This window comes from Hyperolius riggenbachi, chromosome 1, assembly GCF_040937935.1.
Source record: "Hyperolius riggenbachi isolate aHypRig1 chromosome 1, aHypRig1.pri, whole genome shotgun sequence".
In the NCBI taxonomy this organism is placed as follows: domain Eukaryota; kingdom Metazoa; phylum Chordata; class Amphibia; order Anura; family Hyperoliidae; genus Hyperolius; species Hyperolius riggenbachi.
Window position 1 is genome coordinate 567,640,011 of NC_090646.1, and position 25,629 is coordinate 567,665,639.

Sequence of the window (25,629 nt, forward strand, 5' to 3'; positions counted from 1 at the left end):
AGGCCAATATACATTCACCGTTACCACATTCCCCTAAGTATGCAGTCCAAGTATGTCAAGATGTGTGCTCTGCATAGATATCATAGAAGGAAGAGCCTTGCAACAAATGTGTACCAAAGAAGCAGCAGCGTGCACCATCCATCCGATATTGACTTGATTTATTGCTTCAGACACATACAATGTGGATACAGGGGTAATGCTAATGCCGACCCCTATCATACCCAAGGCACCACCTCCATCACCACTATTACAGACTGCATGTATTAGCATGTACTAAGTCACTATGTACTACGTTGCATTACCACTGTATCCACACTGTATGCGTCTGAAGCAATAAATTAAGTCAATATCGGACAGATGGTGCACGCTGATGCTTCTTTGGTACACTTTTTTTTAGAAAGAAGAGCCTGTCTAATTCTCCCTCATCTGTAAGTAGTCACAACTGTAATTTTAGCGGACCCCATCCAAAGTTTTACAGGGGGACCCAGTGATTTCTAATTACGCCCCTGCGATGCAGGCAATATTTTTGGGATTTGCAGACACCATGATAAAGAGAGGGCATATTCTGCTGCACTGCCCAGCAAAATTAGATTGAAATGTGCATTAGCCAACTCCCTTGGCCTAGTACAACACACCAACACCCCCACCCACACTACAGGTCACACTCTCTACCTTATATTCACTAAATCCACCACCATTACAGACCTTGACATCGCACCCTTCCCACCCTCAGACCATCACCTTCTCACCTTCAACCTCCTCACAGAAGGCACCTCCAAACTACCCACCCAGCCACCTGATCGTTGGCAGCGAGACCTTCGCAAGCTCAACCCTAGTGTCCTTGCTGACCCCCTCCATGCCCTCTCCTCCACTCTCCCCACCCTAACCTGTCCTAATCTTGCTGCAGCTCAGTATTGCCTAACTCTCTCATCAGCCCTAGAGAAAGCTGCTCCCCCAATATTCCGCTGCAACCGCCCCCCTAACCCCCAGCCTTGGCGTACTACCCACACTCGCAATCTCCAGAGGGTAACACACGCCACTGAACGAAAATGGAGGAAAAGACTAGACTTAACCAGGACAAGACTAACCTGCTGCAGTTCCACACTGCCCTTACTAATGCGAAGCAGGAATACTTTACCAAGCTTATCGGAGCACAAGCTTCCAAACCCTGGCATCTTTTTGCCACTTTCAACTCCCTGCTTAAACCCACCCCCCAACCCTCCATTTCCTCCCTCTCTGCCACAGATTTAGCCACCCAGTTCAACAAAATTGTCTCCATCCGTCAGGAAATATCCAATCTTCACCTCCCACCCCCTCCCATCCAGCTCCTCCTCCACCCTATCCTCCCCTCTCCTCCTTCACACCTACTACCACTGAGGAAGTCAACCACCTACTGCACACTTCCCATACCACTACCTCCCCTCTTGACCCCATCCCTTCTGATTTACTCCAACCTCACTTCACAGATTTGGCCCCAGTCCTCACTACCCTGTTTAACCTCTCCCTAGCCACAGGCACCTTCCTCTCAGGGCTCATTTCCACCATAGCAAATCCGCATGCGGCGACGAGATGCGGATTCGCTTGGTACAGTGAAGTGGCCGGGGCTGTTTCCACATGTGCGGCGTGCGGGAGCGATTTGGCGGCGGGCCAAATCTGCACGACGGGACCCACCGAATTCGCCTGCGTCGGGAATCCGTGCGAATCGCCGCTAATGTATTTAATAGTAAAAACGCATGCGTTTGTTACATGCGTTTTTACCCGCGATTTCGCGTGCGATTTCGCACCTTTTTCAATGTTATTTTGCCCTGGCAGAGTCATGGCACCCTGCCATGCGAAATCGCACGCGAAATCGCGGGTAAAAACGCATGCGGAAACGCATCCGCATGCGTTTTTACAAGCGTCGGAATGCCGGCGAAATCGCGTCGCAACAGTGGAAACGAGCCCTCAGACTTCAAGCAGGCCACTGTACTACCCCTGCTTAAGAAACCCTTCCTCAACCCCTCACTACCCTCCAATTACCGCCCTATCTCCCTCCTCCCCTTTGCCTCAAAACTCCTTGAGCGTCTGGCTCACAAACGCCTGACCCAGTACCTCAATGCCAACTCACTGCAATCTGGATTTCGGCCTGCCCATTCAACCAAAACTTCTCTCACCGAAGTGGTCAATGACCTTGCCCTAGCTAAAGTTGAAGGTAAATACTCCATTCTCCTCCTCCTTGACCTTTCAGCAGCTTTTGACACAGTAGATCACCCCCTATCTCCTCCAGTCCATGGGTATTCACAAACTCGCCCTAACCTGGCTTTCATTCTACCTCTCCAACCGCTCCTTCACAACCTCCTTCAATGAGTCCTCATCTACCCCAACCACCTCTTGGTGGGAGTCCCCCAAGCCTCGGTCCTTGGCCCCCTACTGTTCTCCCTATACACATCCTCCATTGGTAAGGTTATCTTCTCCATGGGTTTTAAATATCATCTGTATGCAGATGACACCCAGATCTACCGCCACACCCCTGACATATCCACCACTACCATGGACACGGTCTCCTCCTGCCTATTAGCCATCTCCTCCTGGATGTCCGCTAGGTTCCTGAAACTAAATCTAGACAAAGCGTAATTTATGATCTTCCCATACCGGCCATCCCTGAACCTCCCAGATATGCATGTCACTGTTAACCACACTACCATTCGCCCTACCTCTCAAGCCCGCTGTCTGGGTGTGTAGGGCTGCACGCTTTTGCGGTTTTAAACCGAAACCGCGATTCACGTGAAGACGATCTACAGATCGTCAGTAGCTGCGGTTTTGTCCCGCCTACCGCCGCGCCGTCATAAAGAGCCACTGATTGGCATATTTATGATTGTCAATGAGCCGGGCAGCAGGGGGAGGGCGAGTCCAGTACAGAGCAGCACACAGCGCCACCAATAGCTAGATAGAGATGGTATGACGGAGGCGATAGGCGGATCTGTACAGAGGGTACAGCTCTGCCTACCGCCGCCGTCATACTATCTCTATCTAGTGATTGGTGGCGCTGTGTGCCGCTCTAGACTGGACTCGCCCCCCGCTGCCCGGCTCATTAACATTCACAAATATGCACTGCTGGTGTGCGTCGGGTGCGGGCAGCGGCAGAATCCGGAAGTGACAGGAGTCACGCTGCCTGCCGCCCGCCTTGAAGTAATGACGACCTGCCGCTGCCCCCTTCTCGCCAGCGCGAAATGGATGCCCGCCGCTGCCCCCTTCCCGCCAGCGCGTAATGGATGCCCGCTGCCTGCCATCGCCACCGGTGAGCAACTTCAGCCTCAGCCTGCTGGACTGAATGGTGGCAGGGAGCGAGAGGCCTCAGCCTGCCAACAGAGATCCCCCAGCCAGTCCTTCCACCTGCATTGTGCAGCGGCCACCTCTAGCTCCGGCCACTCTGTCTCTCCCCCTCCCTCTCTCTCCCCCCCTCTGTCTCTCACCCCCCCTGTCTCTCTCTCTCCCCCTGTCTCTCTCTCCTCTCCCCCCATCTATCTCCCCCCTCTGTTATCTGCCACCCCTGTCTCCCCCCCCCCCCCCTCTCTGTCTTGCTCTCAATGTCTCTCCCCCCTCTCTTTCTGTCTCTCTCCCTCCCTCTTGCTCTTTCTCCCCCCCCCCCCATCTATCTGCCCCCTCTGTCTCTCTCTCTCTTTCTGTCTCTCTCCCTCCCTCTTGCTCTTTCTACCCCCCCCCCATCTATCTGCCCCCTCTGTCTCTCTCACCCCCTCTCTGTCTCTCCCCCTGTCTCTCTCCCCCCTCTGTCTCTCTCTCCCCCCATCTATCTCCCCCCTCTGTTATCTGCCCCCTCTGTCTTGCTCTCTTTGTCTCTCCCCCCTCTCTGTCACTCTCCCCCCCCTTCCTCTCCCCCCCATCTATCTGCCCCCTCTGTCTCTCTCCCCCTCTGTCTCCTCCCCCCTCTGTCGTCTCTCTCCCTCCCTCTCTCCCTCCCTCTCCCCCTCTCCCTCTGTCTCTCTCCCTCCCTCTCTGTCACTTTCTCTCTCTCTTCCCCTTTCTCTCTGTCTCTCTCCCTCACTCTTTCTCTCTCTCTCCCTCACTCTTTCTCTCTCTCCCCCTCTCTCTTTCTCTCTCTCCCCCTCTCTCTGTCACAGGACATCATGGCCACAACCACCCTCAGCCAAACTAACATTGCGGCCACTGTCAGCTCTGCCAGTGGCCCAGGTCCACCAGCCCCTGTGGTAGCCAGGCCACCATCCCCCTCTCTCTCTCTCTCCTTCGCTTTCCATCCCTTTCTCTCCCCTCCCTCTCTGTGTCTCTCTCTCTGCCCCACTCTCTCTCCCCCCTCTCTCTCTGTCGCAGGACTGTATTAAATTACTCTGCGCATGAATGCAGTAACATTTACAAACATGACAGAAAATGACATCATACTACACTCAGTTTGATAATATGATTTCATTTTCTGTCAGTGCATGTTTGTAAATGTTACTGTACATTGTGAATTTAGTGCTAAAGCTTGTTTTGAGAAAAATCGTGAAAAAAAAACGAAATCGCAATTTCTAAGAGAAAAATCGCAATTTCAAATTTTCCCTAAAATCGTGCAGCCCTACCCTGGACCCCGCACTCTCCTTCACTCCCACATCCAAAACCTCACAAAGTCCTGCAACTTCCACCTTTGCAGCATCTGCAAGATCCACCCTTTCCTGACCTCTGCCACTACCAAACTCCTCATCCATGCCCTCATAGTTTCCCGCCTTGACTACTGCAATGCCCTTCTGTCTGGTCTATGACCCGAACAGCCCCGCTGCAGTCCATCATGAATGCGGCAGCCAGAATTATCCACTCCTCATCGCTCCACCACGGCAGCTCCCCTCCGTGAATACCTCCACTGGCTTCCTATCCAGAATTAGATTCAAGATACTGTGTCTGACCTACAAATCTGTACACAAACCTGTCCAACCTACATTTATGATCTTACTCAGAGGTACACACCTAGCTGCTCACTCCGCTCCTCCAATGAACTTCGCCTGACCGCCCCCCCCGCATCACCCAGTCCCATGCACGCCTCCAGGACTTCTCAAGAGCTGCTCCAACACTATGGAACTCCCTACCTCCACCCATTAGGGCAGCCCCCTCCTTCAACATCTTCAAGAAGGCCCTCAAAACTCACCTTTTCACTCTGGCCTACCCCCCTTCTCCCCTCACAAGTGCTCCAAACCCACAGCTGAACTCTGGTGCCCTACCTTTCGTGTCCCTACCTCTCCCTCTAGATTGTAAGCCTTTGGGCAGGGTCCTCCTCCTTTTGTGTCCTACCTGATCATGCACCTCCATTACTGTGCACCCATGCTATGCATTTGAGTGAACTCAAAATGCCTAACCCCCTTGCTCCCCTCCAGTGACTGACTAAGCATTACCTTGTACTCATACTGTGCTGCGTGATCTGGTTTGCAGGTATTCCTGTATCGTCTTATTGCTGTATGTCACCCCTAAATATTGTCTGTAACCTAAACTAATGTCCAGCGCAGCGTAATATGTTGGCGCTTTATAAATACAATAAATAAATAATCATAAAATATGGTAGAGAGGCGATCAAGTGAAGAAAAGTTTAGTTTAGGTTTGCTTTTAGAATTCTGAGCTAAAATCAGAGATGTAATATACAAAATGTACAGAAGAGGGCAGCAATGCAGCAAATAAAATATAATCCCACAGCAAACAGCCTTCTAGTTTTGTTCTTACATTTACCATATATGCCCTAAAATGTGATTCTAGAACGCACCTTGAGGACCCCTTTACATCTGCATACATTAAATGCGCATATATTAATGTACTCATTTCCGAATGATTTATGGAATACTGAACTATTCCATAGAACAGAATTAACCAAAGTTCAAGAAATTATATTTTCATCTTGAAAAATAGTGTATGAATGAGTTCAGGTCATTTCTATATACCCAATGGACCGGATGCATATTTAGCTAATTCTGCACTTCTGTTCCCAAAAATACTGCATTTTATTATTTTCTAGTTCCATGGTGCCAAGCTGTGATCAGGCACTGTAGAAATAAATGGACTGTGTGCCTGCATTGCATTCCTTCACTGAAAAACAAAACAAAATCCACGCATGCAGTGCATTACCATAACACAACTAGTTATACCGCATTGCACCCGCCGCACTGTGAATGTCGCATAGGTGGTGCATTGCGGTTAAGACGCGTTACAAAGTCGCTGTTACACCACTGTGAACGTGGCCTAAAATACTGGCAGCTGTCATAGTCCTGTAATGACAAGCCCAATTTAAAGGGACACTTAAGCCAGAAAAAGAAAAATGAGTTTTACTCACCTGGGGCTTCTACCAGCCCCCTCGCAGCCACTCACTAATCCTCTGGTCCCCCGCTGCCAGCTAGTTTCGTTTTTGCCGAAAGGCCCGTCAGGACTGGCCACGCGTAGCTTTTTCCGCATTCCCGACTGTAATTAGCGCTATTGCGGGCCGCAACGCGTACAAAAATACGCGTTGCCGCATGTCTATGCGTTCGTAATGCGGCAACACATATTTTTGTACAATAGCGCTAATTACAGTCGGGAATGCGGAAAAAGCTACGCGTGGCCAGTCCTGACGGGCCTGTCGGCAAAAACAAAACTAGGTGGCAGTGGGGGACCAGAAGATTAGTGAGTGGCTGCGGGGGCACAGTACTGCTGCAGGGGGCTGGTAGAAGCCCCAGGTGAGTAAAACTCATTTTTTTTTCTGACTTAAGGTTCACTTTAAAGCCCACCTCTAGTAAGAGAAATAGGAAAGCATTGCTTCCTGTAGTGGTCAGGCTGAAATCCAATCACTTATTATTAAAAAGCGTTCTCAATCCATTCTGAAATTTAGACCCTCAAACTGCTGTACGAAGCTGTGTATATATGCTCTAGACAATCTTCTTGCTCAGACGGTTGTTCGATGCCGTCCCGGCTGAGAACCTTTCATGTGTGCATACAATCAAAGTAGGGATCATTCCTGATTGAAGCCTTAGTGCGGATCCCTCCTTTGATTGTATGGATTGTCGCTGCCTTGTGGGGATCCAGCACCAGCAACAGCTACACACAGGTGTGCAATCATTTGCCTTTCATGTGTATGGCTTTGTCCTAATGTCGTTTAGTGATCTGGTACACCAAGTTGTTTAACAACACTCACAAATAAGCACCAGTTGCTCATCACGACCTTGTGATCACGGAATAGCCGTGATTCGCAAGCATTTTTTAACTATCTGACATCGTGATCCGAATTTGTGATTGCCTCTCGATCACGGATTCAGTTCCGAATGCACTTGTGATCGTGGTCCAAATCCGGGTCGTGATCACGGATTTAGCCGTGATTAAAATCGCCAACCGCCAACTTCAGCAGTTAATAGCAAAGTCCCCTTACATTTATATAAACAACACATTTGCAGGATATGTTAAATAGAACAGTGGAAACAAGGGGAAACTTTTTTCAAAAAAACCCTATAGTTTTAAAAAAAAAAACTATTTTAAATCGATTTTAAAGTTTCAAAGGAACAGAGCATACATTTAAAATGCGGTAAATGACAGTTAATGTATTTACCGCATTTACATATATACTTTTTTCCTTTGAAACTTTAAAATCGATTTTCTCAAAAACCAGAAGGTCTTTTTGAAAAAAAAAAATTCCCCGTTGTTTCTACTGTTCTACTTAACATATCCTGCAAATTTGGTGTTTCTAGCAAGCAAGGGGGCTTTGCTATTAACTGCTAAAGTCGGCGGATTTTGGCGGTTTTTAATCTCAAAAACTATTAGGTCTTTTTGAAAAAAAATTCTTTTAAGTTGTAGCCACTGATCACCTTTATAATCCATACAATTTTGGCGATTGTAGCATGTATGGGGGCTTTGCTATTAAACTGAAACTAAACAGAGGGATATGGATTTTTCCTTTTATACAATACCAGTTGCTTGGCAACCCTGCTGATCTCTTTGACTGCAGTGGTGGTTGAGTCACACACCTGAAACAAGCATGCAGCTAATCCAGTCTGACTTCAGTCAGAGCACCTGAACTGCAAGCTTGCTCCGGGGCTGTGGCTGAAAGTATTAGAGACACAGGATCAGCAGGAAAGTCAGGCAACTGGTATTATTTTAAAAGGAAAAATCCATATCCTTCTCAGTTTAGGTTCCCCTTAACGTTAAAGTCAAATCCGTGATCATGGATTCTACATGTAATCACAGTTAAAATCCAAGTCAAATCCGGGGCTCAGATTCAAATCCGGATCACGATAACGGCATATCTGGATTTAGATTCTGCCGTGCCCGGATTTACTCGAATTTGTGAGTGGGGGTATCCGTGCATCACTAATAAGCACAACTGTGTTTTTACTTACCCTGCCTGACAGAAGCCATTTGCCTGCTGCCTCTTTACCCCTCCTCCCCTCTCCACTGAACAGTACATTTTCTATTACCTTGAGTGGTATCTCTTGTAACTCTCTCTCTCTCTAACTTTAAATCATACCTGAAGTTAGAGGAAGAAAGAGGCTGATGTCTTTATTTCCTTTTAAAAACAATGCTGATCCTCTGCCTCTAATGCAAGGGTCACAATTGCAAAAAAATCGTGAGCATTTTCCACAAACGCGAAAACGCACCTAATGCTTCCCAATGAACAATCGCAGTGCACTGGGAGCAATGTGCAGTTGTCCACAGCTGGGGGAAAAAAAGCCGACTCTGCTATTTTTTTATTGCACAACAGTGCGATTCCCTATTGCCGACAGCTGTTCTCTGCTGGCTGCCGGCTAAAAATGCAGATTCCGGCCCAGGGAGACCGCTGCCGTTTTTCTGCAGCCACAAGTGTCACCCTACCCGGGCCATAGACCCTGAACAAGCATTCAGATCAGATGTTTCTGACTGAGTTCAAGTGTGTGATATAGACACTACTGCAGCCAAGCAGATCAGTGGGACTGCCAGGCAACTGGTATTGGTGAAATTCACATCCAAATCTTCCGTTGCAATATCTGTACAGTTTATCTATAGGCACACCAAGCTATTACTTTCTGTTCAGCTGCTCAATCAGTTCACCTGCCTCCAGGGGGATTTTATCCCCCACAAAAACATAGATGTCCTTGTTTGCAATTTGGCTGGATGTGTTGTTTATATCAGACATAAGGGATAATCATAGATGTTTTCGCAACCTAAATGAAATTAAGTTAGAGCCAAAACAACAGAAAAGTACCTGGAAAGAAGCGAGCAGCTCTCTGCAAGGATTTCAAGGCGTTCTGCTTTTCAGAGTTAGAGGCCAGAATTCCAGCTGCCAATTCATTCACTGCTGTATACAGGATGGATTTCTGGGGAGGAGGAAAAAGCATCAGATTTCCATTCAGATGGCAGCCAGAAATTGTATAATAAAATACCGGTGCACACTTACCTTAGCTTGACTTAAGTTTAGAGTCTGAGCAACAATGCCGGCAACTGCACCGCCCTAGAGACATGAATATAAATAGAACGTAAATTATTATTATTATTATTATTATGCAGCACTTATATGGTCTGCAGCACTTTGCACATGGTGATGTATCTAATGCCTGGTACACACAATGAGATTTTCTGGCAGATTTACTGTCAGATCGATTATTTTCAACATGCCCAATTTGATTTACGATCATTTTCCGATAGAGTTTGGCTAGGAGTGAACGGAAACCAGATCGGACATGTTGGAAATAATCAATCTGACAGTAAATTTGCCCGAAAATCTCAGTGTGTACTAGCATAGCTGTCCCTGTTGTAGGCTTGGGCCCTGTTCACACTCACCGTAAATCAGTTGCTCTCAGTTATAACTGAAAGAACAATTGATTTTTAAAGTAATGCCCATGTTTTCCTATGGCACAGTTTACACTTAATGCGTTTTCACTGAAATCTTTTACACTATGCACTGCTATGGAGAAGAAAAAAAAATACCAGTACCCAATTAGGGGCGAGATGGGGGGTTTAGGGGGGTAGCCAAGATACCAAATCAATATGAATTGTGATATGGAAGGAAATCAGAGTATCTGGAGGTCAGCCATGCAAACACAGGGAGGGCATGTAGATTGTACAGACAGTATCTGGCAGGGCACGAATGCTATTAATTGCACATCTTGGTATACCCAGTTATCAGCATTTTCAAATATTAGCACAGATCAGCTTTATGAGTGGAGAGCAAAAATGGAAGAGTCAATAGAAGGCTACATTTCTGGTTGATAAAATTAATACCTGTGCTCCCTCCAGATCACACCGACTCGGTAGTTTGTTCAAGTAACTTGCAGGCTGAAAAAGTGTGGGCGCCCCTGGTCTAGGCACATTTCCCTCAATGAAATGAGCACGTGTAATAATATGTTTTGATACAAAACTACTGTGTTACTATATAAAAGGTCAAAAAGTAACTGTCAGATTTTACTTTCTTAGCCCCAAAGAGTTTATCACCAGCACAGGGAGGAGATTGGCCGAGTCAGGGAAACTGCGTTTAACCCTTCCCAATCCTATGACAGGATACGTCCAACATAGTCAGACACAGGAAAACATGGCTGCCGCTTGGGGGGCTCTTGCTGGTTAAATATGGCACAGTGGCAGCACCTTTAGATCAAGTCCAGCAGTTTGCTTACTCAGCCACAGATTTGGGCTCATCACTAGGGGGCTGTTGTCGGACTTGGTCCAGCAACGGTGTCAGCCTATGTAGATCAAAATGTTGGGCTTCTGCACAGTGTAATATCGTAATTACGCTTGCAGGCGTGCAATGGGGCGGAGCTACAGCATGTGACCAGGTGCCGGTCATGTCTTTATGTGCAATGCACAACACAATGTGTTGCTAAATACTGTAAATTTGTGATCATATGTATTAAATAATGGGGTGTTGAACTGGGACGTTAAAAAGGTACAGAAAGCGTCCAATGCCGGTTTAAGCGTAGCAAATTATGAAATGTTATTCTTATGGAACTGTAATTATTCTGCCAAAATGGCTGTTCACAAGTCCTGTGTTATAGTCTGACCCTAATAATGCCTGTTGAGACTTCACTTCAGGAAGAGCAGGTGAATTATAGTGTAATTGTAAGAAAATATGAATGATGCTAAAACTGCACTTCCTGAAAGATGTAGGAAGCCATCCTTGTACTTGCCTTGGCATTGCTGGGTGAGTATTGGGGAACAAGTCTTGATAGAAGAGTCCACAGCTCAGCACTGCCAGGATAGCTAAAAAGGAAGAAGATACAATAAACATACTGAATGATCTTAATTAATTAATTGGTTTTCATTAATGATTTCAATATTTTGGTCCGATAGCATGATCATATTATTGTTCTTTCATAATGCCCCTTGTTGTGGCTCAATTTATTTGATGATCTAAATCTAATGGTTTTATTTTGAACCAGTTGGGGAACTAGTTCAATTAAAATCAATAACTTCCTTAGAACAAAAAAAACCTAACAGTTAAATGTATTCATTCATAGAAAACTGTACAATTAATGTACACCTTAAAGTGAACCCAAGGTGAGAGTTATATGGAGGCTCCCATATTCATTTCCTTTTAAGCAATGCCAGTTGCCTGGTTGTCCTGCTGATCCTCTGCCTCTTAATACGTTTAGCCACCAGACCCTGAACAAGCATAGGCAGATCAGATGTTTCTGGCATTACTATCAGAACTGACAAGAATAGCTGCATGCTTGTTTCTGGTCTAATTCAGACACTACTGAAAGTGGACCTGAACTCTTGCGCAGGATAGAAGGAAAACAGAGAAATGCACCCTGTATGTATTTAGAGAGTTTAGCCTGTTTAATTCCCTTTCATTTGTGTTTAATCACAAGTTGTAATTTAATCTCTCCCCTGTGTAACATGAATGCCATGGCAGATAAGCTGATTTGAAAGCATAGGATGTTAAACAATACGTATGCTTTTATTTTTTTTAAGGTTTGTATCAGCTATAACAAAGAAATGTTTTTGTTTAACTACTTGCCGACCGCTCCAAGCCACATGGCGTGAACGCGGCGGCAGCCCAAGGACCACGCCACGACGATTGGCGTGAATGGCTTTCAATGGGGCTTGCAGGAGATCGTGCGCATCTCCACATGAATGACGGAGCTCTGCCCCGCCATCCGTCTCCCAGCGGTGATCGCCACTCAGAGACTGTTACACGGCGAAACCGCCATCTAATAACCCTGTACAGTGCTGCGATCTAAGGCTGTACTGGGGACAGCTGTGTGACATGGCTGTCCCTTCTAGAGGCAGGGAAGTGATCCGCTGTCATAGGCTAAAGCCTATGACAGCCGATTACGCTGATTGGGTGGGGGGGTGAAGGAGAGGGATTTAAAAAATAAAGAAAAAAATTGGAAAATTTAATAAAAAAAATAATCAAATAAATATTTAAAAATAAATAATCACTTGGGGAATCACTTGAGTGCTGAGTTGTATGGCCCTGCAGCACGCCCTTAAAGAGGAACTGTCGCGAAAATCATAAAATTTAAAACACATACAAATAAGAAGTAAGTTTCTTCCAGAGTAAAATGAGCCATAAATTACTTTTCTCCTATGTTGCTGTCACTTACAGTAGGTAGTAGAAATCTGACATTACTGACAGGTTTTGGGCTAATCCATCTCTTCATGGGGAATTCTCAGCATGGCCTGTATTCTTTAAAAAGACATTCGCTGAAAATGATTAACACAAAGATGCTGGCCAGCCTCCCTGCCCACCGTACACTTTTTTGGCAGTTGAAAGGAGCAACTGCCATTCACTAAGTGCTTTTAAAAATAAAGAAACCTCCCTATGAGAAGATGGGCTAGTTCAAAACCTGTCGGTAATGTCAGATTTCTACTACTTACAGTAAGTGACAGCAACATAGGAGAAAAGTAATTTATGGCTTCTTTTACTCAGGAAGAAACAGGGGCGTAACTAGAAGTCCCCGGGCTCCCCTGCAAGAATTTGATCGGGCCTCCCCACCCCCACCCTGGGGCCCTCTCATGGCCGTTTTGGGGGGGGGGGGGGCAGGAGGAGGGGTCACAGCATGAGGGGAGAGCTTTGCACATCAGCGGGGAGGGGGGACAGCCCCCCCCTCACCTCGGGCTCTCCCCTCTGCGCTCCTCTCCTGCATCTATCTAAGTGTCAGCAGCGGCGGCGGTAGCAGCTATAATTACCTCCATTCACCACCGGAGGTCTCCGATCTGCAAGGGCTTCACATTACTTCCTGTTAAAACAGAAAGTAATGTGAAGCCCTTGCAGATTGGCAACATCTGTGGTGATCGGAGGTAATTGTAGCTTCTGCTGCTGCCGCCACTTAGATAGATGCAGGAGGGGAGCGCAGAGAGGAGAGCCTGAGGTGAGGGGGGGACTGTTACCCCCCCCCCCCCCTCTCTAATGTGCAAAGCTCTCCCCTCATGCTGCGACCCCTCCTGCCCCCCCGAAACGGCCGTGGGGGCAGGGGCTGCTTCCCCTATTGTTACGCCGGTGGGAAGAAATGTACTTCTTATTTGTATGTGTTTTAAATTTTAATATTTTCGCAAAAAATCTGGATCAGGTGATGGTCCCAGTTTTGCACCAAACCTAAAACTAATTGCCTAGGACCAACATGGTAAAAGAAAAGTGACTCACCATACTGGATTATTAACTCATTGCCATTTTACATTAAGTTAGTTCCCTGATTCTCTCCTCCATAGGAATGAAAGTGCATACTCAGCCAAGCTGATGACCTGATATTCTGACACCTTCTACCTTCATATAATATGCATAGCACACAAACGCACATCCCCTTGCACATCCTTTCATGTACCTTTTCTGCCAGATTCCAGCCTTCCTTGGCTCAAGAGTGAGCAAACATGTGTGGGACCAGGTTTGTTCCTGATAGTCTATATAAGGGATGGTCAATGACATGCTAATAGTTCTAAGTTGATGCAAAGTTTATATGATTCAATGGTGCTTGGGTGGAAAATGGACCAAACAAATACCACAGTTGCTATATATGATTGGTCCATTTTCAAGCTGCATAAATTAACCATAACATTTGCATCAACTTAGAATTATTTGCATCTCGTTGGCCAGCCATGGTCTACAGTTTTAGAGGTACACTGCACCTTGTGTAAAAAGTCTGCATCAGAGAGGCCACGGGATAGCATCTGGATTCTACTAACCTGTAGCAGTGTTAGGGAGTATTGAAGAGAAGGAGAAATATTGGCACGGAATGTCTGACTAGCAGTTTAAGAGAGCGGTGCAGGGATTGTGCGCCTTCGGGCAGAGCATATCCAGCAAATTACAAGAAGAGGAAGGGATCCGGGGCACCAGTCCAAGTTAATCAAAAACATCATCTTTATTAGCTCCTCAAACCTTCGCACACAGTTTGCAATAAAATTGGCCTGATAGCCGTTTCGCAAGGGAACACTGCTTCGTCAGAGGCAGCAAATTACATGCACTGTAACTCAATCTATAAAAAGGCTTCAGCTTGTAGAGTATTGAAACATACACACTCCTAACTACAGCAAACTTAGGGGTCATACACCCTTACATTCAAAATGTACATTACCACACCCATTCTTCCATTCTGCTGTGCAGCCCAAGTGCAATAGCTTGGTATAAGGTTTTGGGTCTAGTGCTTCAATCAGCTGCCAGTCAGACTCTCTTTCAGCCTACTGGCCTGCATTGATGTGAAGGAATGGTCCAAGCATCAACAGAAGCTTTTAGCCATCAGCAATGTTGCGTACTAGTGTAGTTATTATCAACAGATTGCAACGTTTTATTATACCCTAAGGGCCCTGTTCACAATGCACTGTTGCGTTGCAGAATAACTCTGCATGTCAGCTCACTGCCCATTCAATTCTACGGAGCTGTTCACAGTACTGTGTTGTAACTAATCGCGTTATTCGAACTCACTGCATGCAGGCTTTGTATTAAAGTCTATGTCTAGTCTCCATTGCAGTTCACACTCATTATAATGTGTTATGCAACGGACCACTGTGAATCCAGCCTAAAACTCACTAGGCTGTTGCCACTACTGCCTAACCCATAAGTGATGAGTTCTTAGACAACCACATGACATACCTGTGTACATCTTTGCAGGCCTGTCTCTGCACAGCAATACTCCTTCCTTGCAAAGCATATATGGCAGATGTAATAAGGCATCTCTCGTAGACATTATCATTAATCCTGACATGCTTGAGTAGCTCATTAAGTGCGGCAGTTGCCAGGGTAACGTCATGCTTTGCCAGCCCCAGTGCACAGAGAGCTTGAAGACTTTCAATGCTGGATTCCTTTAGCATGGAGCTGTGAACAAACAGAACAGGCGTTAAAGCTGCAACATTTAGAAACCTCCAATAAACTTTCTTTATCCAACTTGTTTATCCACTGAGCACTTTATCAGAAACAATACACTGGCTGGTACCTGCCTTTGCCCTCAATACTGCCTCAGATCACCAGGGATTCTGTAAGTAGTTGGACACATTCCATTGAGATTCTGGTTCTTATTAGTATGACTGCATCATGCCATTTTTATAGATGTCAGCTTCTTGTTCATGCTATTAATTTCCTATTCTACAATACTTAAAACCACCACCAGCCTATACTGCTGACACAAAACAGTATGGGTTCATGGATTCAAGCTATTAAACTACCGTATGTAGTGAATTAAAGGAACAATCCAAGTATGCTGCTTGCTTAATCAGGTACCACTGATAAAACGATAATCTGCAAGTAAAAAGACAAAAGCCCTCTTTGTTTGTATAAGTAGGTAGGGGTTTCTCACCGATATATATAGCGTTGCTCACCTTTTCATCAATGCTGACAGCTTCAGTATGTCAGTATTGATGGCTTAGCTGATCAGATTTTGGTGGACAAATCACTATGATAAAGGTATAGGATGTCAGTCAGGATTGGCATTCCTAGGTCAGTCAAGAAGTTCTGTGCACCCCGGACATCAAAAGGAAGCAGAGTTCCCACTCACCAACCAGTCCCAGGCAGAGCTTTAGACAACAGCACCAATAGGTAGTTTAAAATTATTGATTAACAAAAATAAAAAAGCATGATAGCATGACGCGTTTCATGTGGATCATCCTCACTTCTTCAGAGGATCCTCAGGAAAAGCTAGGATAATCCTCGGGAAACAAGTCAGACCTAGCATGTTTTTTTTTTTTTTTAAGAATAATTTAAAACTCCCTATTGGTGCTGTTGTCTGAAGCTCTGACTGGCACTGCTTGATGAGCGGGAACTAAGCTTCCACTTGGGAGCCCAGAGCAAACAGAACTTCCTGACTGACCTTATCCTGACATCCTACATCTTACCATAGTGGTTTGTCCACCAAAGCCTGATCTGCTGAGCCATCGATACTGATGCTGTTGGCATAGAAGATGAGAGAGTCTATAGTATGCGTGAGGAAACCCTCCTCCTTCCCTCCCTCATCTACTTATATACACAAGGAGAGTTTTTGTCTTTTTACTTGCATATCCGCAAGAACAGAGTTTAGCTACTAAACAAAAGCTTATGCTATATAACTATATTATGAAAGCTCATTTATGAAAGAAAAAAATAAGAATACAATCCAACCTAATAAAACCCCTGTGTCTCTGCGTCCCATGTCCATGTGTGTCCCTGCATTTGCGCTATTGCGCATGTGCCGCAGGGACAGCCGTTGAACGGGAGCAGGACAGCCAGGGGGGAGGCCGGCTGGGCGACCGTGTGCGTGGCGAGCGGGCGGGCGGGCATGCGCGCGGTGACAGACCTACCCCGTTTTTAACTGGGCTAAGGTCACTAGTATAATACAAAAAAGCATGAAGTCTAAGGTCCATTTCTCAGGGAGACGTTGGGGGACACCTGTACACTGCGCTCAAAATAATACTGAATGTTTGTTTCAGGAAAGGAAAGCTCCACAGTTTAGGTATAATAATCATCAGTAATCTGCTAAGGCAGCAGATAAAGCAACCTATCTTGCCTGCTACACACCAACTTATTTCCTGTCAAACACATGGCTCAAAAGGATCATTTCTGACAGGTCCAATCTAATTTCCAATTGATTTTATTTAGAAGTGATCGGAAAAAGCGATTAGAAAAATGATCAGAAGTCAAACCGGACCCCTCAGAAATAATGGTTTCAACCCATCTATGTGACAGGAATTTGCAGTGTGTGTACCAGGCATACGACTTGACCGACCTATACGGATGAGATGCAATACAAGTAAACAGGACGGACATATCTCCCTGTCAGGCAAGGGCCCAGATCATTTAGCCTTCTTCCTGGGAATCTCCCAGGAAAAATCTTCATTTGTGGCTAATAGTGTATTGGTTAAGGGCTCTGCCTCTGGCACAGAATCTCAGGTTCAAACCCCAGTTATTACTGTTCAGTAAGGCAGCACCTATTCAGTAGAAGACCTTGAGCAAGACTCCCTAACACTTCTACTGCCTACTGAGCGCGACCTAGTGGCTGCAGCTCTGCCGCGTTAAGTCCACCAGGAGAAAAGCACGATATAAATGTTCTGTGTGTGTCTTGTGTATCTCATTCAAAAAAAACTTTGTTCAACACTTAGCAAGCGAAACAGCACTAACTAGTACGTAAGAAAAGTAATATTAAACATGGGCTGAAAAGGTATTGTATTAATAGGTGTGAGAGTCGGTAAAAAAACTGAATCACGGATGAGAAGTCATAGCGAGAGCAACTTAAGAGTGGTGACTCAGATTATTACAAATGTTCTGCAGCACTTTTCCATCAATAGGGATTCGAAACAAATCCAATACATACAAATGTTACACAAAGACATTTAATTATGGTTGTCCACATGTAGGTTGGTTTATTTAAAGGGGTTCTTTCGCGAAAAAAGTAGGCAGTTAAAAAATGTGACAGATGACAGGTTTTGGGCCAGTCCATCTTTTTAAGGGGGATTCACAGGGCTTTCTTTGTTTTCAACAGCATTTCCTGAACAGCAGTTTAACTGCCAAAATAGCAAGATACCAGCCGGCCTCCCTAATCACTTGCACACTATTATGTCAGTTAGATTTTTCAACTGTTGTTCAGGAAATGCTGTTGAAAACAAAGAAAGCCCTGAGAATTCCCCTTAAAAAGATGGACTGGCCCAAAACCTGTCATCTGTCACATTTTTTAACTGCCTACTTTTTTTAATTTGTAACAAAAGAAACAACATTGTTACCCTGACAACCAGTTCCAAACAATATATATATTAGGGAAAGCGAGCCATTGATCTATTTTTGAAAGCAGCAGCATTGGTATGCGTTGTTGTTGCGTTACGAAGAAAAAAAAAACATTTTATAAAGTAAATGGCAGTTAAACTCCTTCCAAATAAATCAGAAAGTAATTTTATTTCCAAAACATTTAAAAAAGGATAACTATTAATAGTTGTCAAAGCCTGTGTATGTGCCTAGTTATTGCTGTAAACATTGCTGGAAGAAGAAGTTATTGAAGTATTCATCCAGTCTAGCTACTCTGCAGCTACAATATGTCACTACGGGCCTGTTCACACAAAAATGTAAGTCTACATGTGGCTAGCTGCCTCTATGTATATCAGTTTGCATTCAATTTATTTAGATTAGGGATTAGTGCATAATTTGCATTCAAGGTGTGTATAAGCCCCTAGGGGGTGCTGCACAGCTCTGTTGGTTTCATTTCATTTGCAGCCTAGGAGCGCTGCTTATTTCTTGCTATACTATTGTACAAAAAAGTACAAACATTTAAAATCATGTAAAAACAACAAACAATCAGACCATGGTGGGAAAACAATATTTTTTTTCTGCACTGGGCATGTTATGCAATTTGCAGCCATTTGGCAAATTTTCTGGACAGGTTTCTAAATCTTATGCACTAGGTACTATTCTGGTTCATCTCATTGTGTACTATGCACTTTATCATTTTGAGGCTGCCATACATGGACAATTTCGATTGTATTATTGATTCAATTTACCATAACATTTATCCTCATGTTTTTGGTATACCAATATTGGATTCCTATCACGGTTTGTTTATTGTTTTTAAATGCTTTTAGATGTTTGCACTTTTTTGTACAATAAGCTTTGACACAATTACAATATAATATGGTTAGGTGCGGTATACAATTTTTATCCTCCTTTGGTAGCTGTTTGCCTTTATTAGTGGATATTTCTGCACATACCATTAGCTTTATCTGATGTCTGTTTCAGACATAGATTGGTTTAACTATAGATGGTACTTGCCTAATCCTTGCTGCAGTAATTAACTGCCCTACTGCCACTAAACTTCTTTCACTGCCTCCTCCTAGGACCTTTCCCAGTAGTCCTCTGCTTCCACTCACAAACTTGGCCAGCACACCCTGGACTGATGCTACATACACACATGCGACAACGATCGTTCGCTGAGAACGACAAACGAACTTTTAATTGATGAAAGAACGACCTAAGTAAAGTTAGTTTTTAAATGTGTGTAACGATCTGATCATTAGAACGAACGTTACATCACGTAAAGCAACTATTGCGCTTGCGCATAAAAATGAGAAGTTTCATGGAGAAATAGCGAAATGCGCATGTCAAGCCTAGTACGAACGACCGTTTCCAACGATGTACTACTTTTGCAAACGATCGTCGTTGGTAAAAATCCGCCAAGCTAGATCGTTAGTTTTTAATGATCTAGCTTGTCCGTCGTTAGACTTAATGATCGTTGGTTGCTTTTTTTTAAACGATCGTCGTTTGAAACGATCGGGGAACGATCGTTTCAAACGACTATAGTCGCATGTGTGTACGCACCTTGAGTCTATACTCAGTTCCGCTAAGTTTAAACCTTTAAAGTGGATCCGAGATAAACTTTTACTCATTGCATAATTGTGTTCCTTTCATATTGTTTATAGGGTATTCCTCAAGCCAAATACTTTTTTGTTTTTGATTTAATACTCCAATTCCCTATAAACTAAACAAGCCTCGCCCACAGCTTTTCACAGTGGCTTGGCATTTTCAGACAGTAGCAAAGGCTTATGGGAGTTCAATCTGGGCAGGAGGTGTTACTAGCCAGAGATGTCAGAGGCAGAGTGGAGGAAGGAGGCAGAATTAAGTTTTCACAGGCTGAGTGCTGGAGATACAGATCATCTTTCCTGTGTGTAATGTTTACAAAAAACATGGCTGCTGTCATTGTATCACAAGAAGCAATAATCATATTCTGTTGAAGCTGTTTGCAGCTAGATTTGCTGTGTAAACTATCTAAACTTTAGATAAGATATATAGACAAGTTACTTGTTATAGTTCGTTTTTCATCTTGGATCTGCTTTAATGACTCTTCATTTCTTTTATCAGATCACAATCTTAAAGGGAACCAGAGATGAACCTAGACAGGAAAATTAAAAATATTTTATACATACCTGGGGCTTCCTCCAGCCCCATACACTCGGCTGCTGCAGAGATACGCAAACAGCGCACTTCCCTTACGCTTAGACTGGCTCCGACTGACGGAACAGCGGGGAGCCGGTTCTCGTAGCTGCGGGCAGAGGAGGATGGCGGCGTGGGATCGATTAGAGCGTATGGGGCTGGAGGAAGCCCCAGGTATGTATAAAATCTTTATTTCATCTATGGTTCCCTTCAAAACTTTCAAAATCTGTCCCTTTCTATCTCCCCCAGCCCACTGCACTCCACTCACTTATACAGGTATTATCACAACCTCGATCTCCACTCCCTGGTTAAAGGGAACATCCAAGCTGGAAAAAAAAAATCCACTTACCTGGGGGCTTCCTCCAGCCCCTGGTTGCCGTCCTGTGCCCTCGCTGCAGCTCAAGTGGCTCCCGGTGTCCTGCGTTGCAGAAGCAGACCTTGCTAGGTCAGCCTCCTGTGCGCCACGGCGCGGGTCATGTGGTCTGGCTGAGGTGGTCTGGCTGAGGTCATCAGGTGTGTACTGCGCAGGCGCAGTAGTTCTGCACCTGCGCAGTACAGACCTAAAGACGTCAGCCGCACCACGTGACCCGTGCCGTGGAGCGCACAGGAAGCCGACCTGGCGAGGTCAGCTTCTGCAGCGCAGGACACCAGGAGCCACTTGAGCTGTGGCGAGTGCACAGGACAGCAGCCAGGGGCTGGAGGAAGCCCCAGGTAAGCGGATTTTGGTTTTTTTTTCCAGCTTGGACCTTCCCTTTAATCCTTTCAAACCTCTGAGTACTCGTCATTCTTTCCTGTCCCTGAGACAGCGGCCACTTACTACTCCAACGCAGTCTCTGCTGTCACGAATTAAGCCGTCCCCCTTACCATTTCACACGACTGCCACATCAGCAGACATGACTGAATTCATTAAACAACTGAAAATACACTCCAGAGTGGTACAACAGCGGAAGGAAAAAGAAAAAAGAAAAAAAAAAAAGTACAACTGCAGAGGACTCCTTGCATTGCAAAAAAAGCACTGCACCAGCTCAGGGATGCCTTTCCCTTACAAAACAGTCATACTTCACCTCACTCATTTCTTCAGTCCCATAACAACTTTTCAAAATCTTCAACTCTCTACCCCCCCTCTCCCCTAAACAAACACACATTTATACACGCTGCATTAAGCCATTATTTATCTGCCAACTCCCTACTTGATCAGTTCCAGTGTGGCTTTTGCTCTAAACACTCCATAGAAACAGCCCTTACTAAAGTGGCCAATGATCTTCTTACAGCTAAAACCAAAGGTCAGTTTTCCATACTCATCCGTCTTGACCTGTCATCAGCATTTGATACTGTTGATCACACCTTACTCCTTCGCATACTTTGAAATGTAGGCATAAAGGGCCTCGCTCTCTCATGGTTATCTTCCTACCTTTCTGGAAGGTCCTTCACAGTCTCTTACTCAAATCAGATCTCTTCTCCTCATCCCTTGCCTGCCGGGGTTCCTCAAGGCTCTGTCCTTAGTCCCCTTCTCTTTTCCATGTACATGCATGGTCTTAGTGACTTAATCAACTCATTTGGGTTTTAAGACCACCTATATGCATACGATACACAACTGTACCTCTTGGCCCCAGACCTTAACTTCCTCCTCACACGTGTTCCTGACTGCTTGTCTATACCCTCCTTCATGTCCTCTCGCTTCTTAAAACTTAATATGAGTAAAACAGTACTAATCATTTTTCTCCATCTCTGTCTACCTCTCTGCCTGAAGTAACAATAAACCTTAATAACACTCCCATAACTTCAGTTCCCAAAGCACGGTGCTTGAGGGAAATATTCGACTTATCTCTCTCTTTTATTCCTCATGTTCACTCCCTAACCAGCTCCTGCCATCTCCAACCCAAAAACATATCTCGCATCCGACCTTTTCTCACTCAAGACACAACTAAAATGTTAATACATGCCCTCATAATATCTCACCTGGACTACTGTAACATACTACTTTGTGGACTACCTTCTAACAGACTGGCCCCGTTCCAGTCGGTACTGAACTCAGCTGCTTGTCTCATTCATCTTTCTTCTCAATCTTCCTCTGCTGCCCCTCTCTGTCAAGCTCTTCATTGACTGCCAGTTAACCAGAGGATCCAATTCAAACTCTTAAGCCTCATCTACACGCGTAGATGAGGCCGCAGGGAATCGGCGGTAGCAAGATCCGACCTGTCGGATCTTATCAATCGAGCCGCATCAGCGGCTCGATTGATAAGCAACATCGGAGCCTCATCTACTAGTGTGGATGAGGCTTTAACCCTAACCTACAAAGCTCTCCACAATCTTTCTCCCAGGTACATATCCTCACTAATTTCCAGATACCAACCCAATCGCAATCTCAGATCTGCACAAGATCTTCTGTTGTCTTCCTCTAGAATTACCTCCTCACATTCACGTTTACAAGATTTTGCACGCGCTTCACCCCTCCTCTGGAATTCCTTCCCACAACACATCCGTCACTCGCCAATCTTTATTACCTTTAAACGCTCTCTAAAATCTCACTTGTTCCGACAAGCATATGTGCTACCTTAGGCCCCTTCCATTGTCTTAAGACCAAATTGCACTCCTACTAGGTACCCTAAAACAGTGTTTCTCAACATTTTATTGGTATGTACCCCTTTTAAAACCCTGTACTCACCAAGTACCCCCTAGAATAGTAAACCATATCACAAGTACCCCTTGACAAATATATATTTAATCGTAGTACATAATTGGTTCTAAACAATTTCCTAGCATTTACTATTGCTTTTAATTAGCTAAAATACTACTTTTGTGTTGTTTAAATAAGATTTATAATATTCTAAAACTCGAAATTTGTTATTCTTGGTTAAGTATGTCAAGCCTGAGTACCTCCTGGAACCATCAGAAGTACCCCCAGGGGTATGCGTACCACACGTTGAGAACCTAGGCCCTAAAACACACAGCCTCTATATGTTTTTCCCATTAGATTGTAAGCTTGCAAGGGCAGGGCTCTCTACCCCTTTCGTGTCTTGGAAATTATTATACATCTTATTCATCATGTCACTTTTATCACTGTCATTACCAATTCTGTATTTTGTATTCTGTATGTTGTATCATTTTTGTATTTTGTCACTAATTATGCACTTTGTATATTGGTGTACACCATTGTCTGTATTATTATGTATCCCATATTCGTTTCTTACTTTGCACAGTGCCACGGAATATGTTGGCGCTTTATAAATCCCTCATAATAATAATAATAATAATATCTGCAGAAGACTTTGCTCCATACTTTGTGAACAGAATTGAAACAATAAGGAACAGCTTTAAAGGGAAGGTTCAGGGACTGTTGAAAAAAAATAAAAATCCGCATCCACTTACCTGTGGCAGGCAGGAGGTGCCCTAGGCGCCGCTCCGCTGGCTCCTGGTGGTCGACCCGACCTGGCCAGGCCGGCGGCCAGGTCGGGCTTCTTCTGCGTTCCAAAATGCGCCTCACGCTGACGTCATCGGACGTCCTCCGGGCTGTACTGCACAGGCTCAGTAGTTCTGAGCCTGCGCAGTAAACCCCGGAGGACGTCCGATGACGTCAGCGCGCCGCCGTGAGGGGCATTTTGGAACGCAGAAGAAGCCCGACCTGGCCGCCGGCCTGGCCAGGTCGGGTCGGCCCCCGGGAGCCTGCGGAGCGACGCCGAGGGCACCTCCTGCCTGCCACGGGCTGGAGGAAGCCCCAGGTAAGTGGATGCGGATTTTTATTTTTTTTCAACAGCCCCTGAACCTTCCCTTTAAAATGCAGCCATTTCACCAGTCCAATCACATGCTCCTTTTTCTTCTCGGCCTGGTTTTTCACCCACTAGAAACTACCCTCCCCCTTTCTATACGACAAGTCAGTCACTTAAAGTGAACTCAAGGTGAGAGTGATATGGAGGCTGCCATATGTATTTCCTTTTAAACAATACCAGTTGCCTGGCAGTCCTGTTGATCTATTTGGCTGCAGTAGTGTCTCAACTACATTAGAAACAAGCATGCAGCTTATCTTGTCAGTTCTTCAGTCTGACAATAATGTCAGAAACACCTGATCTGCATATGTTTGTTCAGGGTCTATGGCTGGAAGTATTAAAGACAGAGGATCGGCAGGATAGCCAGGCAACTGGTATTGATTGCTTAAAAAGGAAATAAATATGGCAGCCTCCATGCCTCCTCCCTGCTAGCAACCTAACTAAACAGTGTCTTTCTTCATTATCTCTAAAGCATTCCTCACTACCTGTGCCCTGCACCCCATTCCCTCTCATCTCACCTCCTCTTTCATTCCTAATGCTCTTTAACCTCTCCATCCCCATTAGTACTTCCCATTCCTCTTTTAAACAATCAATCGTAATATTACTAATAAAAAAAAAGAAAAAAACCTATTTGGACCTTACAGTCCACTCTAATTATTGTCCAGTCTCACTTCTTCCCTTTGCTTCCAAACTGCTGGAACACCACATCTATTCAGAACTGCCTGAGTTTCTCTTTTTGTACCCCTTGTTGGACCCCCTCCAGTTTAGCTTCCGCTCTCAACTTTACACAAAAACAGTCCTCAATAAAGTTGCAAATGACCTCCTGGTTGCAAAATCCAAAGGCAAATTTTCTGTACTACTACAGTACACCACCTTTCTTCTGCCTTTGACACTTTTGTTACTGCGATCAAGGGCCTAGTACATTTCTGGGTCCACTCTTACCAGACATGCTTTTATGCAACACTCAGACCCCATGACTATGTGTGACAGTTATTGTGCATGGGTATGCACCCTAAAGTGTACCAGAGATACTTAACTTTTTATACATACCTGGGGCTTCCTCCAGACCCATGGGCATGGATGGGCAAGAGGAAGTGCACTCTTTACGTATCTCTCCAGCGGCTGCTGGAGAGATTTGTAAATAGCACACTTCACTTGTGTCAGACTGACCGCGACTGGAGGAAGTTACTGTGGGAGCAATCCGTACCCATGGGGCTGGAGGAGGCCCCAGGTATGTATACAAAGCTAAGTATCTCTTGTCACTGGTTGCCTTTAAGTTCAGATAGTCTACCAACGACTTAACTATTTCAAATAAAACTTCTTTTGTAAACTACAAAAGCAAGGGACATTAGTAGAAACCAGATATAGTACTGTTCATTATACCTGATTAATAGCTGATATTTTACTTTTTTAATACAGATGCACTTTTTTTTAATATAGATTTTAAGAAAATACGATATTAATTTAATATACATTAAAACATTTTCTCGCTACTCTTTCTGGAAATGGCAACAATTTTAGAACTTAATAAGTTTGTGTGGCTGGACAAAACAAAAAAAAACAGATGTAAGTGAAAGGAATAGAGAA

At 44.8% G+C, this 25,629-nt stretch overlaps 1 protein-coding gene across 3 annotated transcripts in view; it reads right to left on the minus strand.

Moving 5' to 3' along the window:
* The window catches only part of SKIC3 (SKI3 subunit of superkiller complex), a 244,395-nt gene that overhangs the window by 44,657 nt on the left and 174,109 nt on the right, over positions 1–25,629 (minus strand). For all 3 annotated transcript variants that reach the window (XM_068247711.1, XM_068247706.1, XM_068247702.1), the window contains 4 exons: positions 14,993–15,214; positions 11,091–11,163; positions 9,368–9,421; positions 9,176–9,287 (listed from right to left, as the gene is read on the minus strand). In XM_068247711.1, the coding sequence (XP_068103812.1) occupies positions 9,176–9,287; positions 9,368–9,421; positions 11,091–11,163; positions 14,993–15,214 (461 nt within the window). The remainder of the gene's footprint in view (positions 1–9,175; positions 9,288–9,367; positions 9,422–11,090; positions 11,164–14,992; positions 15,215–25,629) is intronic.